Genomic DNA, 17,641 nt, shown 5'->3' with positions numbered 1-17,641 from the left:
CATCCAGCTGGATATCTTCTCCCTCAAGCCACAGACCATTTCAAAGGGGAAGAGATGAAGAGAGCAGCCTGCAGTAGGGACACGGAAGCAGGCGCAAGCAGAGAGGAGCCAGCTGCAGACAGACTAACCCGACCCAGAGAAGGAGCGAGCCCAGCTCCTCCAGCCACAAGGCAGGGGGACAGGACAACAAAACTTGTACTTCTCCACAGGCCCAAGGCCGGCTCCTTCCCTTCAGCTCCCCAGAAGTTGTCCATAACTCACCATCCACGAGGCTACCACACTGAGCAGAGCACGACTTCCCCTTTGCTGACAGGGGTCTAACTGCCTTCTCTTCTGTAAATGTCACTGCCTGTGACGTGCCAGGGCCAAGCTCTGAGCCCCAGGGACCTGCCTGTAATAGGTCTCAGGGCTTAAGCCACTGATGACTCCTGGGACCCAAAATACTGAAGGATAGAACATGAGGCTCAGACCAGAGCCCAAACCTGACTTCCCAGAGGTACCAATGGCAGAGGCTTTTTGAAATTCCTATTCCCAGGTACTCTTGTTTTACTTTCAGTATTTTGATGAACATACATTGTTTTGGAAAGAATGTTCCTTTCTAAATTTGAGGAAAAGTTATATCAGGGAATATGATTCAGCCATAAAACAGTAGGAAATCCTGCCATTTGCAACATGGATGAAAGTAGAGGACATTTTGCCAAGTGTCATAAGCCAAATACTGTATGATCTTACATGCAGAATCTAAAAAAACAGTCAAACTCGGACCAAGTTTGATGGCTCATACTTGTAATCCCAGCTACTTGGGAGGTGAAGATCGGGGGAAAACTCAAGACCCTATCAGAAAACTAACTGAAGCCAGAAAAAAAAAAAAAAAGGACTAGGGCTGTGGGGCAGGTGGTAGAACACCTACTTAGCAGCAAGAAGCCCTGAGTTCAAACCACAGTTCAAACCTCCAAAAAAAAAAAAAATCAAACTACAGAAGCAGAGAGTAGAATAGTGTAGTGATTATCAGAGCTGGGAGAAGGAGAAAGAAGAGAAATGTCCATCAAATGGACACTTTCAGTTAGAAAATGAATAAATTCTAGGGGTGACTATAGTTAATGATACCATACTGTCTACTTGAAACTTGCTCACGCCTGTAATCCTAGCTACTCAGGAGGCAGAGATTAGGAGGATCGTGGCTCAAAGTCAGCCTGGGGAAAAGAGTTCTGAAGACCCTATCTTGAAAAAAAAAAAATCACAAAAAAGGGCTGGTGGAGTGCATCAAGCTGAAGGCCCTGAGTTCAAACCCCAGTACCACCAAAAAAAAAAAAAAAAGACTTTTCAACACACACACATACAAAGTCACAATGGTAACTATGTGTGGTGATGGATGCATTAATTAATTTGGTCATGATAATTATTTTACAACACATACTTATTTACAAATAATCCTATTGCATGCCTGGAATATATTCACTTTTTATTTGTTAATTATACCTCAATGCAACTGGAAAAATATGAACAAATAAATAAGCCTAGGGAAAGATTTTGGAATCTACTTGATTAGATGAAAGCATTTTAAAATATTCCTATTGTTTTTCTTTTAAATTCCAGTTTAATAATAAGATTAGAACATTACTATTTACAAAGGAAAGCCAGATGTGGCCATATCTCCCTAAAATTGTCCTATGGGAGCTCACATTATCATTTTGAGTATCACCAGAGCTCCCAAAACATAAACGACATGCCAAAGAATGTGGGAGTTAAGCAGGGAATATAGCAAATAAAGAAGCAGATAAGGCTGGGCATGGTGGCTCACACCTGTAATCCTAGCTACTTGGGAGGCTGTGTTCAAGAGAATTAAGGTTCAAGGCCAGTCCAGGCAAATAGTTCACGAGACCCCCATCTCCAAAACAACCAGAGAAATAGGGACTGGATGTGTAGCTCAAGGGGTGAGAAGCCCTGAATTCAAACCCCAATCCTGCCCCAAAAAAACAACAACAACAAACAGATAAGGTCTCCACTGTAATACTAAGTAAAAGTGGGGAAAGTGGGTTTAGATCTTCCCTCCACCCAGACATGTGCACTCACGCACAAGAACTTTTGAAATAAAGCTCAAGATCACCCACTGAGCCCTGTCCCACACAGTCTCATAGAATCTATTTTTATATTCCAGTGAGATTTGCAGCAAAGTACAGAGCTCCAGTAAAAAGAGGAAATAATTATTGGTTTGTACCTGGGGTTTTCTCACTTCCTTATTTGAAAATAATCACCCAGCAAGTCCAAAAACTTCAGAACAATAGCACTGTCTTCTACACACCGCCATCTATCACTGCAGACATGTTTGGAAGCTGAGCCGAATCAGTTGAAAGGTTCTGGGTAGTTGACCATTTTCTTAGCAAGCTGTACTCCAGCACAGGGGGCTGGAGGAAGCCTTCCAAATAAATCATCTGGTCCCACCTCATCATTTTACAGTTGAAGAACTTGGGAGATAAGTTGGCTGCTCCAATATGCTGAAGACTCTAATTTTAAGGAGGCTGTCAAATTTGGAGAGACATGTGGGAAACAAAACCTTAAAACAGTTTTAATGGAATAGTAACAATAATCAAAGAGCCTATTAAAGGAGAGAGTATGGATGGAGGAGACAGTCGTACTACCGTCCCAAGGACAGGACTACTTACAACTACAAAGCTGCGAAATTGTAAACTCAAAGGGAACATGTTAAAGAAAGAGGGATCAGGGGTCCACCCTGAAGGTGGATGGCCTAACCACCAAACGCTGGCCTAATTTTACATCTAAGCTGCTGAGTGTCCTAATGCAATGCTGCCACTACTTCCACAAAAGTGGAGATTTAAGGGAGTGGTGCATGTCCACTGCCCTGACAAGGAAGGTGGAGGGAGCTTAGATCTGGACCCCAGTAGCTGTTTTGGGAGCTTCTTAGAAATGCAGGCTCCAGAGCCCTTCCCAGAACTTCAGAGTCAGAACACGCAGATCAACAAGATTCCCAGCACCCAAAGTTTGAAAAGCACTTATATAAGTAGTACAGCAGCAAACCAAGTATACCTGGCCACCTGTGACTACCTTTAATCCAATCTAAGTTTCTGTCCTCCTCTTTCCTTTCCTGTAATTCCATCTGGCTATGTACCAAGGGATTTCCCACTAGGCAACTTATTTTAGTCTCCCATTGAAATAATCTCTTTCTGACAAGAGGTGTTTTCAGAGAAGAAACACCACTGTAAAATAGTTCATTCTTTCTGAGATGCTTGAAGTTAAAGGCTCACAGCATACTGGGACAGGATCTGTCTAAAAAGTAAAATATAAAAAGAGGTCAATTTATCCAGGTGCACCCACACTATAGTAAAGAATCCACTGCCAGGCACCAGTGGCTAACGCCTGTAATCCTAGCTACTTGGGAGGCAGAGACCAAGAGGATCAAAGTTCGAAGCCAGCCTGGGTAAATAGTTTATGAGACCCTATGTCGGAAGCAGGGCTGGCAAGAGTGGCTCAAGTGGTAGAGTGCCTGCCTGACAAGCCTAGAAAACATGAGGTCCTGAGTTCAAACCCCAGTACCACCACCACAAAAAAATAATCCTTTTTACTATCTTTTTGTACGTGTGTGTGCATGTCTGCCACTGAGCACACCCCACCCCCTTTACTATATGTTTTCTAAAACTATCACCACTGTAATATTTTAAAGAACAATCTGTAGTGTGAGGTATCAGAACAGTGACTATACATCCATGAATGATTGGTTAGTGGGTCACAGTGGCCTGCCCACAAGATTGTAATGGACTGCTACAGTGACACAAACCCTTCCAGAAAGCAACCTGTGTGTCTCAGTTCTTCGTAAGTTTGGGTAGCTCACAGCTCCCTTGGGCAATGAAATGCAATCACACACATTTGAATGACATGTTTTTCTATCATAGCAAAACAAAGAGAAGCAAACTCTACAGAAATTACTAGTCCAGGTCCCCGGCATTTCAGAAAGACACCTTTTGCTTTGACACCAGTCATTTCTAGCACAAAATGAACAGGACTGTACCATATTAAGAGGCCGGGTCATATTGATTGGCTTAGAGCAACCTACTCCTGGGGTAAAAGTACAGAAGAAGCTACATCATCAGATGGGACGGGGAGAATGAACCTATTAATGTACAAGTCACACCAAGATCACTGAGGCACAGCTAAAGAGGCCCGTCATTTTCCAAGCATCTTGGCTGATATCAGGTGTAGATCTCAAATGGCAAAAGAACAGAAGAGAAACAGCCCACTCATTGCCCACAGCGAGGTAAAACTAGAGCACTAAAAGAGGAAGAGGATCTGTGGCATGTGTCCATCCCAGTGCATGTCTCCCACTACTGTTAACTAGGGGCCACTAAAGTCACTAGCCTTGGCAGGAAGGACTGGAATTTTCCCATTTTCAAAACAGAAGCAGGGAAAAAGCCAGAGGCAAGGCTAGTGGGAAAGCAGGGCTATTTCCTTATAAACATGCCATCCAAAAGTGACACCTTTTCAACAAAAATGTCCAAGTCACATGATGATAAACTGGAAGTGGCATGCAAGCAGAAGGGCTGCTACCCTCCCACACTAGGTCTCTGCCTCTCACTCCCACTCATGACAAGGCTGGAACCTGTATCTTCAAAGGCACAGAAAACTCCAGACAGAAGGCTTTTGCCCTAGCACAGAACGCAAGGAAAAGTGTTTTCTTTGCAGTTCAAGAGATCCATCCCATCCCATCTAGAGCAAGAAATAGGACGAGGTCGAGGTCTCAACGTAGCAAGATCCCTGCGCTTTCCTAATACAAATCGCCAGGGCGAAGGAAGTAGTTCAAACTGTAAGCGCCTGCCTGGCAAGCACAAGGCCCCGCGTTCAAACCCCAGTGCCGCCGAAACAAAAGAAGACCAAATTGCCAGTGTTGATAGAAAAGTTCCATCTTTCTGGAAGAAATCCTGACCTTCTGAAATGGCCTTCCTCACGGCCGCCAGGTAGGTCTCGGGCTCATCGTCACAGGTGAGCTCCTGCCAGTGGGCCCAGTCGGGAAAGAAGTGCACGAAGTCGTCCTGGGCGCCCTGCACCCCGCACAGCAGGCGCACCACGCGGCGCGGGGGGTGGAAGGCCCTCTGCAGCAGGGGCAGCAGGGCCGGCCGGTAGAAATGCTGCACCAGGTCCCCCGACAGCAGCACCACCACGCAGCGGGCGCCCAGGAACAGGCGCAGGTCCTCCGCCGAGAAGGACGCGTCGGGGCCCAGCCGGTGCCGCTGCATCTTGTGGCTGCGCACCTGCCTGCTGGACAGGAAGAGTTCCTGGAGGTACTGGCACCATTCCTCCGCATCCGGGCTGTAGACGATGAGGATGTCGTATCTTCGGGGCACCCCTGGGTAAGGAGGAAGCACAGATGCTTGTTAACATGCCTGTACCTTCTAGAAGGCTCCCCGTTACCTGCGGGATACACCACTCAGACAGGGGCCTGGCACCCCCAGCCCTTCCCACTGTCTGTCCAGCACACCTGTCTGACCTCTTTCCCCACTTACGGTCGGTGAGCCCGCCATCCCAGGCTCTGTCTTTGTCCAAACACATCCTGCTTTTAGATCCTTGCAGAAGCAACTGCTTCACCGGCCCTACTCCCCAGCCTCTGTTGCCACTCCTCCCCCTCCAAGCTGGTACAGCTCAGATGACAACAATAATAACAGTAGTGGCAACAGCCAGCATTCTTCTAAGCCTGGCAAACTCATTTTAGCCTCACCAGCCTCCTTATAAGGTAAATACCACCAGTAGCCCATTCTAAAGAAAAACTGCAAGGGTGGCAGATTAAGTAACTTGCCAAGGTTTAGCGGCAGAGTCAGAATTTCAAAACAGACAATTCTATTTGACCCAGAACCTGTCCCAAATACAGTGGTTAGATGGTCAGATGGGTTCAGATGGTCAGACTCTTGGCTCTGGCGTCCAGCTGGGTAACCTTTGCTGAATACTTAAGTCTTCTAAGCCTCAGTTTACTCTTTTGTAAATGGCAACATATGGCAATATTTATCTGGGTTTTCTGAGAAATAATTCAATTTTGCGTGTAACATGCTAACCCTTAGTAATTGGTAACTCGTGTCATGATTGTCACGTTAATATAAACAATGCATTCATGTAAGTGGAAACTGGTCCAATTAATGCTTTGAGCTACACAGTATTATTTGTAAGGTGCCCCTTGCCATACCTGGTCTGTGACATGGACTTTCCTTTTCCCTCTAAAAAAGCACTTAACAGAGGCAACAGGGTTTTGGGGGAACACTTGGCCCAAACTCCTCATTTACAGATGAAAGAGACACTGTCTGAGAAGATTGGGGGATGCTCCAATTCACACTCTGCTCTCTAGCAGCAGATACGATGGATGCTCAGGCCAGCCCCAGGTTCCCAGTCCAGTCCTTTTTCCAAGCCCCTTTTGCTTCCCACTAGGAATTTTGTCAAGAATCTTACAAGAAAGAATCATATCTTCCAGTGATCAATGTTCAATTGAGCTTGGATCTTTTTATTTTTTCCCTTTTGCAGTATTGGAGTTTAAACTCAGGGCCCTGTGCTTGCTAGGATGGCCCTCTACCACCTGAGCCACACCACCACCCCTTTTGCTTTAGCTCTTTTTCAGACAGGGTCTTGCTTTTTCCCAGGCTGGCCTCAGACTGTGATCCTCCTACCTATGCCTCCCAAGTAGCTGAGATTATAGGCAGATACCACCATTCCCAGATTGTTCTTTGAGATAAGGTGCCACTAACATTTTTGCCTGGGCTGGCTTTGAACCCCCTCCTATCTCCCAAGTAGCTAGGATTACAGGCATGAGCCACCAGGCCTGGCCCAGAGCATGGCTCTTAACGTAACCACTTTTACCACTGTTTTTTACCTCCCCACTATTTCACCAGCCTGTGTGATTTAGAAGGGGTGAGAGCAAATTACCCACACATCCCACAATGCAACAGGGGTCCTTCTTCCCTCTCAGTGAAGGAAGCTGCTCACATTTCCTGAAAGTGACGAATCACCTAAGTTGTGGACTTTCACAATTAGTTGTCAGCCCTGGACCACATGTTACTGAGTGGTTCCAGGTGAGAAGGTCAGAGGCAGGACTGTGGCAAGACCTTGAGGCTCTAAGCTCTGAAAAGATCATGGCAGGAATCTTATTTCCTGCCCCACCCACCTTTATATCCAGAGTTTAAAAAGATTCAAAATGTAAACCCAAAACATTTCTGGGATATTACCAAACAGGAGGATATTACCAAACGTCATTAAATGGCAAATTAAACAAAAGTTAGTTTTGTTCTTTTAGGAGCCCTGCTTTGCTGTATTTCAAATCTAGTGTTCATAGACAACCCAACAGGTTTATCAGCAGAAGTGAGTTAACCAGCTCAGTATGGAGTCAGGCATGGTGGTTCACATCTGTAATCCCAGCACTTGGGAGGCAGAGGCAGAAAGATTGGGAATTCCAAACAAGCCTGGGCTACATAATGAAACCCTGTTCTAAAAAAAAGAAAAGGAAGGGAAGGGGAAGAGGAAAAGGAGGAAGGAAGGGAAGAAGGGAGGGAGGGAGAGAGGGAGGAGAAGAAAATGTAGAACTGGAAGGTAAAAGCACAATTCTGGTGATGCTGTGGGTACCATGATGCAGAGAAAATTCCAAGGGTGGTCTGTTCCCTCAGCTACAAATAAAAGTCCTTTTCAGAAATGCTTACTGTGAGCTGGCAAACTGGCTCAAGTGTAGAGGCCTGCCTAGCAAGCATGAGGCCCTGAGTTCAAACCCCAGTACCACCAAAAAGAGAATACGGAAATGCTTACTGCGATCCCAAAGTTTAATCAGATTAAGGACAAAAATTTGGTGTGCCAATGTTGCAGTCTTCCCTAAAATAAAATCTTTGTTTATTGGATAATTTTTCCCCTTCAGTATAGACCATTTCTTTGTAGCTTGATGGAAAAATAACTTCACAACTATAGAAGGCATAAAATTAACAAGGCTACATAACGGAACTCACACTGAGCAAAGTGGAGTTCAAGTGTCTCCTTTCTGTCCCTCCTTCCTATGCGGCTGGTTAATCCTAAAAGGCAAATATTCTTCTAAATGTGGGGGGTTACAAAAGACTGTGACACAGGTTACTCCAGAGGCACCTGCACACCCATGTTTATTGCGGCACTATTCACAACAGCCAAGTTATGGAAACAGCCAAGATGCCCCACTACGGATGAATGGATTAAGAAAATGTGGTATCTATACACAATGGAATTTTATGCAGCCATGAAGAAGAACAAAATGTTATCATTCGCTGGTAAATGGATGGAATTGGAGAACATCATTCTGAGTGAGGTTAGCCTGGCCCAAAGGACCAAAAATCGTATGTTCTCCCTCATATGTGGACATTAGATCAAGGGCAAACACAACAAGGGGATTGGACTTTGAGCACATGATAAAAGCGAGAGCACACAAGGGAGGGGTGAGGATAGGTAAGACACGTAAAAAATTAGCTAGCATTTGTTGCTCTTAACGCAGAGAAACTAAAGAAGATACCTTAAAAGCAACTGAGGCCAATAGGTAAAGGAGACCAGGAACTAGAGAAAAGGTTAGATCAAAAAGAATTAACCTAGAAGGTAACACACACGCACAGGAAATTAATGTGAGTCAACTCCCTGTATAGCTATCCTTATCTCAACCAGCAAAAACCCTTGTTCCTTCCTATTATTGCTTATACTCTCTCTACAACAAAATTAGAGATAAGGGCAAAATAGTTTCTGCCGGGTATTGAGGGGGTGGGGGGAGAGGGAGGGGGCGGAGTGGGTGGTAAGGGACGGGGTGGGGGCAGGGGGGAGAAATGACCCAAGCGTTGTATGCACATATGAATAATAAAACAATAGAAAAAAAAGAAAGAGAAAAAAAAATGTGGGGGGTTATTCAACATGAGTGTGTTGAGGTGGAACCCCAGGCAGGAAGTGTGCAAAGCTTGACATTTTATTATGATATTAAGGATGCAGTGATATTAAGGATATTAGTGATGTCAGGCCTGGAATTCAGCTGAACATATGGAAGCCACCACCTCCCTCCCCACAACCACAAACACAGTAGCAAGCATCATGTCACTAATCTGTGCAAATGAGTAGGAGAATGAAATCTCAGAAATGGATAGATGTGGTCTCATATGTGAGTGATGAAAAACCCAAAAGTTTTTTTTGGGGGGGGATTGATTTGCTTTTGATTTGTCTCGCTTTGTAGCCTCAAACTCTCAATTCTCCTGCCTCAGTCTTCTGAGTGCTAGGATTAGAGACATGTAACACTTACACCTGGCCAAAGGCCATGCTTTCCATGGGGTTACAATTGACCACAAAGAAGAGGGAGGAAAAGAACTTCCTGGACTATGAGAGGCACCCAGAAGGAGGCAGCATGGGGCTTTGAGCACTGCTTGAATTAGCAGAAAAGAATAACTGTATACTACCTTGGAGACCTCGTGGCCATCCTGAATTACTCCAAATTTATGAGAAAGTTTTAGTGACCCAAAAGGAAGCAGCACTTTGGGATGCTGGGCTCTAGAGTCTCCGAGGGGGTGAATGCTCATTTTACCCTGATTCTGCCTCACCAGCTGTGACTCCTCTATAAACAGCACATCACAATAGTGGCTGTTCCTTAAAGACTCTGAGTCATCAAGGAAAGTTTAAATTGTAATTCAGCTCCATTTCCTGGGCCCTGATGAGCCAGTCACTCTGTTAAGCATCTCGGGAGCATTCACAGAAAGATCCTCAGAACAAGCCTACTAAACCTATGCCGTGAGGAGCCCCACTGTATCAACACAGGTATTAAAACTCATTGGAGATTAGCTACTGTCAAAGATCACGCTGTTAGTGCCAGGTCATGAACTTGAACCCAGATCCAACTGACTCCACAGCCCACACTCTTCATTTCTAAAATGCATCCTATTTTAAACGTCAAGGAATTGCAGAATATAGATTAAAATATAAGTAAAACACATCTAGTGCCATTGACTTGGAATACCATTCTCCAATAGAAGGAACCAGGGCTCCTTAGAGAAATGGGTAATTCTAGGAATGATTGAAGGATTATGTATTTCAGGGGACAGGAAATATGAAAATGAACCAATATTGTAGTGCCAATAAATGAAGAAGTGTTCAAACAAAAATATAATTATAGGCCTATGTCAAAGGATACGGGAGTCAACTGAAAGAGTTCCCAATGGCCAAAGTTGGAAGCATATAAGCAATGAAATAAAATTATATGGAATTATAACACAAATATAAAATAAATATCCACAGGTCAATACTGGTATAATTAAATGATTGAATAAATAAATTAGAGGAAAGGGACAAGTCTCCCATGCATCAGAATTCCAAATAATTTCCAGCTACTCAGAGGGTAGACATTGGGAGGATAGAGGCTTGCAGTCAGCTGGGACAAGAAGTTGGCAAAGCTCATGTCCACAAACAAGCCGGATGTGGTAGCTCATGCCTGTAGTCCCAACTACACAGGAGGCATAAGTAGGAAGATCTGCAGTGCAACGCAAAAGTCCTACCTGAAAATAACTAAAAAAAGAAGGGCCGGAGGCATTCCTCAAGTTGTAGAGTGCCTGCCCTAAGTTCAAGGCACCAAGTTCAAACCCCGGTACCACCAAAAAAGAAAGAAAAGAATTCCAAATCATTTCTGTAATAATTCTGCTCTCAAGGAGGTAGAATGTAACTCCTTCTATGTACGGACTGTGACTAGTGAGTTCTTTCCAAACAGCATAGTATGCAAGGCAGGGAAAAGTGACTTTATAGTGGAGAGACCTAGCAAATAGTGCCTCAGTCAGTGATGAAGGTTTTGTCTATCACAGTAAGCTGTGTTGACAGTCTGTCCTAGTGATACCATGGTGATCTTCCTCCCCAAACCCATCACTCAGCCTAATTGTGAGAAAAATATTAGACAAATCCCATCTGAGAGGCATTCCACAAAATCACTGACCAGTCCCCCTGAAAACAATCAAGGTCATCAAAGAAAATCTCAGCCCAGAGGAGCCCAAGCAAACATCACTAGCAAATGTAATGTGATATCTGGGATGGAATCCGGGGACAGGAAAAGCACATTGCATAAAAACTAAGGAAGTCTGAACAGAGTAGAGACTAATTGAACCTATCTCCCAGAACTCCATGCAGAGGCAGAAGGATCACATATGCCAGGCGAGCCTGGGCTACAGAGCAGGACCCTGTCCCACAGAGCAAGACCCTGTCCCAAAAGACCCCACCCCCAAATAACTTACCAATATTGGTTTGCCAACTGTAGAAAAGTGTGGCACACTAGTCTAAGTAGAGTAAACTGTGTGTAGAATATGTGGGAACTCTCTGTATGACCTTTGCAGTTTCCCTGGAAATCTAAAACTGTTCTAAAATAAAAGCTTATTAAAAATACAATTGAAAGGGGGGAGAAATGACCCAAACATTGTATGCATATGTGAACTAAAATAAAAATTTTTAAAAAATACAATTGAAATTTTTAAAAAAATGCTTAAGATCTTAGCCTCTCCAAAAAAAAAAAAAAAAAAAAAACTCAAAAAAGAGCTTAGCCTCTTCTGAATGGAAAGTATGGAAAACAGCTGTTTAAAATGACTTATTCCTGTGTTTCTCAGGCTGAATTCAATCCTCTTTGAGCAAGAGTATTTGAGAAGGTAGTGGTTATGCCTCAGACTAGTTAATATCACAACCTATTTGGTCACTAACTGGTTGTGTGACTTAGTATACTAAATCTATGCAAATTCAGCCTCAATGTAAATGAGGACCATCCTCCTGAATATCGCAACTGTCTTTCTGAATATTGCAGTACTGATGAAACTGAAAGCCGGGGAAGCTGTAAAAAAGTCCAAAGTGGAAGCTCCAGTTCTTCCCTTACGTGCCGGGTGCAATATAGGACTAAATGCTTTGTCAGCACTTCTCTCTCATGCAGGGTCCACTCCTTTCTTCAATGACAATTCCCTTCCTTTAACTACAAGTCATTTCTCCACGTGTCCTAAGTCACTTCTCCCACTTTTTTGTTTATTAAGAGAAACTAAATACATGAACCAAAGAAGGCATCTGTAACCCTAGAATTGAGCAAAGGGCTTTGTTCTTGTAAAGCTTAAAGAACAGGTTTGGCTTTAGAAGTTTGAGAAAGGAATGAAAGTAGTGCAGGAAGGGCTCATGGATGACAGCAAGGAGTCACAGTGGTAGGAAGAAGCATAGTGACTGAAAGAGAGATGTCACTGAATGGTTCAGAATCTACCTGAGAAAAGACCAGAGAGCTTCTCAAACTACCCAGCCCAAACCGTTTCTTCAGCCTGCAGGTGAGCCTGCCACCCTGTCAATCAGCCTGGCACCCCACCTTTAAATCTGAGCACCATATTTAAAGAGGGATATGAAGGCCAGCTGCAGTGGTTCATGCCTTAAATTCCAGCTGCTTAAGAGACGGAAATTGGGAGGATTGAGGTAAAAAGTGAGCAAGACCCTATGTCAACAAATAAGCCAGGTGTGGGTGTGCACTTGTAATCCCAGATTCATGGGAGGCCATTGGCAGGAGGCCAACTAGGAATATCTCAGTTCAAAGCTGGCCCCAGGCAAAAACTAGAGACCTTATCCTGAAAATAACTGATACAAAAATGAGCTGGTGGCATGGCTCAAGTAATGGAGTGCCAGTCCATGAATGGTAGAGGGACATGGAGCTAAGACAGCTGTAGGACAAGGCAGGACTGCTCTCCTCAAATTCTTGGAGGACAGAGCTCATCAGCCAGACTTGGTCACCTGGGAAAGTCACAGCCTTTCTCTCCTCTTCCACTTGTAAATACATGAGAGGCCACCAGGGCCACCAAACTGGGCCAATTCTGTTTCATTTCATCTGGCTACCCAGGGTTCTTCAGGATTTCAATAAGCCAACTTGTCTTTCAGGAAATAAAAGACAAATGCTTACCTTCAATGGATGAGAATTTAAGACCAGAGCATTAGAACATAAAAAGGAATAAATTATCAATGGAAGCTAAACTGGGTGAACTTTGAAAGCACTGTGCTGTGTGAAGGAAGCCAGGCCACATGCTATGTGATCCATTCATGTGAAAGTCCAGAGCAGGGACATCAGAGACAAAGCAGATCTGCAGGCTGGAGAGGAGGAATAAGGGGAGCTATGTAAAGCTTTCTGAAGTGATGAAATTTTTCTAAAATTGACTGTGATGACAGTTGCACATATCTGTAAAGACACTAAAAGCCATGGAACAGCACACTTGAAATGGATGAGCTGTACGGGGTGTAAATAGATCATAATAAAGCTGTTTTAAAAATAGAGGGGGACCTGGCATGATGAGGCACATCTGTGATCCCAGCTACTTCAGAGCCAGAGGTGAGGAGGATGAAAGTTTGAGGCACACTGGAGCAAAGCACAGGACCCTATCTATCTGAAGAACAAATAAAAAGAAAAAGGACTGGGGTTGTAGATGGCTTGCCTAGCAAGTGAGAGTTCCTGAGTTTAATTTCCAGTACTGCAAAACCAAACAAAAAACAATAGAGAGAGAAACCATAGGGAAGGGTAGCCTAGATGACTCTTGAGCCTACAGCATCTTGGCAAGAGGTGTAATTTCCCCACTCTGACCTGCTCCCATGGGTCCTTGTATCTCCTGACCTCATGGAGCCCCAGAGACCCCAGGGGCCCAGTTCCAACTTACAGCACCTAGCATGTTGTCTGACTGCAGAGGACGCTGACAACAAGAGGGTTTGACAGCTATAACCATTAGCCCACCCGTTAGCCCAGTGGCCAATGGGCCAGGGTCCTCAGCAGAACCTCTCTCTGCCCTCCCAGCCCCTTTACCCACACCCACCTGAGCCAGCACACCACACACTGGCCTCTGCCCTCTGCCCTCCAGCTGGTGTTCCTAGACAGAGCACCCATGGCCTCTTCCAGCCACGAAAGAAGGCAGGAGCTCCACGAATTCGTCCTTCTCCCCAACCTCTCACCTGCCAGCACCATTAATTGTTCCCTGCTCTTTGGACACACTGTGTGGGACCCTTGCCTGGACCACTCTCCTCCACAGAGCCCCTCCTCTCCCTCTCCAGGTCTTAGCTCAAGTTTCCTTTTCTCCACAAGAACTCACCTGGCCACCGCATTTCAAATTTAGCCCCAATTCCCCTACCCCTCTCTGCTGTTTTTTGATATGTCATACCAAGTACTTTCCTTACTGTGGCCTGTCTTATCTGTGCCCTAAGCTCCATGGGCCTTGACTTTTGTCTGCTTGTTTACTGAACTCTGGACACCTAGAACAGTGAGAACAGTGCCTGGAAACGGTAGGCGTGTGATAAGCCTTTGACGATGAATGAGCTGCCTCCAGAGTACTCTGCTTCAGCTGTCAAATGGAGTGGTGGAGCCTCTTATTACTGGGGCACTTGTTCACAATACAGCTTTTCCTAGCCTTCAGAGCCCAGCTAGGGAGCCAAGAAGCTGAGAACCACCCCCTTAAGAAATGAGACTGCGTAATCAAAGCTAACAGAACTGTCACCCTTGTCCTTTGTTACCCCTACTTCCAAAGCACCATAACCAGGCTAGACCTCAGCAGATCTGGAGAGAGCTGGCGCTTCATTCTAGCATCCGCTCCATCCTCCAAAAACAGCGCCTTCTCCCAGCCCACTGCATGACCTTTCTCAAGAGGTCTTGGCAACGTGTTCTCATGTTCTCTCTTCTAAAACGCCCTAAGCTGGGCTGGAAATACAAGTACATCACCTGAAAGCTTGATACTCTATCGCTTCTCATCTAGGAATTCCCTGTTTACTCACTGTTTTCCTTCACAAGACCATAACTCCTGGAGAACAGAGACGGGGTTGAGAACACAAGCCAATGTCCACTGCAGTGCACGGTCAGGACTCATTAGTTGCCTCTGATCATTATCCTATCGTGTGGTTTGTCCTGGATCAGGGAATGAACAACTTGGCAAGTGTAGTAAGCACCCAGGAACCAGAAAGGAGCCCTGGCACCTTCTGCTGGGTCAATTTACACAATGAACTCCAACTTTCCCCAGTCCCTGAAGTTCTGCAAAGGACATAGGAAACCTCAAGTTAAAGGAAGAGTGCTCTTAGATTCCTAGCAAAATTCTAGAGGAAAAATGCCTGGAACTGGTGGAAGGGGGCTTGGGAAGCTGGCCCAAGGACTCCTCAGATCTCTCGGAGATCTCTCACCAAGGACTGTCTGAGCGCCCCCTGTCGGGGGAGGAGACCCTAAGAGACGATTTGGCCGGCAGAGACAAGTCTGCCCTCCACCTCCCTCCAACTAGTCTGGGGGTTCACAGACTTGGAGAAACAGAGGAACGACCCTCAGAAGAGGAACAGCCAGAACTGAAGGAGAAAAGGAGACTCAGAAGCCAGAGATGGGGTGGGAGTCAGGCAAGCTGGAAGGGGCTAGGATGGGGCAGACAGGGAAGGGACTGAGAAGGGGCTGCAAGTCGCAGGGGAGGTTTGGGACCAGGCACAGAGCAAATACCAGCAAGTACACAAGATCCCCGCACTGACCCCACAAACAGAAGACATGGGAGGAGCGCAGTCCGGGGGTTGCGGGTGGGCGCGAGAGGCGGCCCGGGGACCAGAAGCGCGAGAGGGGAGGCTCCGGGGAGGCCGGTGCCCTTCCTACCCACCTGAGGCTGCCATGCCGCGAACACGGCTCACATCCCCGGCTCGCAAGTGCCGGTGCCTGGGCGGCAGGGGGGCCCGGCTCCGTGCTGGACCGGCTGCTGTCTGGCGCTTCCTCCCGGCGGGCGGCCAGGACTCCCCGGGAGGGCGTGTCCCCAGCGTCTGCCCCGCCTGCGCCTCGGCCGGGCCCGGGCACCTGCACCCCAGCCGTTGGGGAGGGGAAGTGAGAGCCCCATGCGGACCAGACGCTGGCCAGCCCCCCGAAGGCTCCCCTCGGGGTAGCGGGAAGCAGGGGGGACTTCGCGCCACGTGCGTCCCACACTGGGTGGAAACAGGCCTGATTCCTGATCGGCCACCTAAGGGCAGCCCGAGGTGGGAGGACTTGGGGAGGGGAGGAAGGACAAGGTAGGGCTGACCGATCTTTTGGACCTGGTTGGGGGCGGGGGGGCTTGCCTAGGACCACCAGCTGTCCAAGCCACCTCCCCATCCCCTGGGGTTTGTCCCTGAGTCGCTGCCCCCTCAGGAAAGGGGAGGGGTCAGGAAGGGGAAGACAAGGCAGCTGGCCCTGGGGATTTGGTGTTGCCCTTGAGTGCCCTTCTGTGACCTTCTGCAATTCCTTGGATCTGGTCTCCTAACCGCCCACGACTGTTAATTTTAATCTCATACGATAAATATTAGTTATTACTGCTGCTTATGATGCTGGTGCACACAGGGCTGGGCATCAAATGCCTTACACACAGAACCCTTCCAAGTAGCCCCTGTGGCCTTCTTCAGCCCAATTCCTGGCTCAGACTTTCAGAGAATAAACACTCCCAGAGGTTCAATACCTGGCCTGTGATACCAGAGCCAGGGCCCTGCTCCTTCTCCCGCTCACTTGCTCCTTCTCATTCTGCTTCCTTGACAGCTCCTGTAAACAGATCTGAATGCCACACGACCATGGTGTCCTCGCCAATCCCGAATCCAGACAATGGACCCTGACAGCAGAGATGAGAGTAGGTTAGGGCTCAATGAAAAGGATTTAATAATGCAAATAGCAGAACGAAGTTGAGAGTTAGTTTTCTACTGTTGCTATAATAAATTACTACAAATCCAGCAGCTCAAAACAACACAACTTATGATCTTACATTTCTATAGTTCAGTACATCACACAAGACTCACTGGACTAAAATCAAGGTTCTAGCAGGGTTCGGTTCCTTTCTGCCAAAGAATAGAATCTACTTTCTTTGCATTTTCAGCTTCTAAAAGCCCCCCACATTCCTTGGGTCCTGGGCCTCTTCCTCCATCTTCAAAGCTAGCGAGTATAACATCTCTCTGGCCCTGCTTCTGTCATCACATCTTTCTTTGGCTCTCCTGCCTTACCTCTTCTACTTTTAAGGAGTACATTGGGCCCACCCAGATAGTCCAGGAAAATGCATTTAAAGTAACTGTGCATGACAGCTGTGACAGTGTATGATAAGGGGCAGAGCCCAGGGACATCCTGAACATGGAGATTTAATTTAACTTAATTTAATTTGCCTTTAAAGGTCTGCTGATAGCAACCTCAATGTCATCTACAACTTTAATTCTTTGCTCTGTAACATACCATGTTCTCAGGTTCTAAGTTCCAGGTCAAGGACATCTTTGGGGACCCATTACTCTGCCTACCCCAGGCCAATGACATAACACAGCGATGAGCTAGCTGCCTGCTATTCTTTATTCCCATGTTCGCGATGTCCCTGGGCTCTGTCCCCTATCATACACTGTCACAGCTGTCATGCACAGTTACTTTAATTTGTGACTTCTTTATTCAACTAAAAGCCCCTCAAAGGCAAGATCTATGTCTGTCCTTACCATGGAACCTCTAGGACTTGGAGCCAACCCTGGCCAGAGAATATACTCAGAGTATTTGTGGAATGAGAGAATGAATGAACACAACCAGGAAGTTCTTAAATTGGAGGTCCAGAGGTAAAAGGGATTTCTCAGACACTGAAAATTGTGGAACCCTAAGGCTACAGGAAGGTACTATAAGATGTCAAAGACAGGCCAGATAGAA

At 46.2% G+C, this 17,641-nt stretch overlaps 1 protein-coding gene across 1 annotated transcript in view; it reads right to left on the bottom strand.

Moving 5' to 3' along the window:
- Positions 1–15,753, bottom strand: part of Pik3ap1 (phosphoinositide-3-kinase adaptor protein 1) — a 107,085-nt gene extending 91,332 nt beyond the window's left edge. Inside the window, exons 1-2 of the mRNA XM_020181407.2 lie at positions 15,615–15,753; positions 4,937–5,356 (exon numbers count right to left, since the gene is read on the bottom strand). Coding sequence (XP_020036996.2) covers positions 4,937–5,356; positions 15,615–15,627 — 433 coding nt within the window. The 5' untranslated portion in view covers positions 15,628–15,753. The remainder of the gene's footprint in view (positions 1–4,936; positions 5,357–15,614) is intronic.
- Positions 15,754–17,641: the final 1,888 nt, after the last annotated feature.

Source organism: Castor canadensis, chromosome 7 (genome assembly GCF_047511655.1).
Source record: "Castor canadensis chromosome 7, mCasCan1.hap1v2, whole genome shotgun sequence".
In the NCBI taxonomy this organism is placed as follows: Eukaryota; Metazoa; Chordata; class Mammalia; order Rodentia; family Castoridae; genus Castor; species Castor canadensis.
Note: the sequence above shows the minus strand (reverse complement) of the source record. Positions and strands in the feature narration are given on the sequence as shown.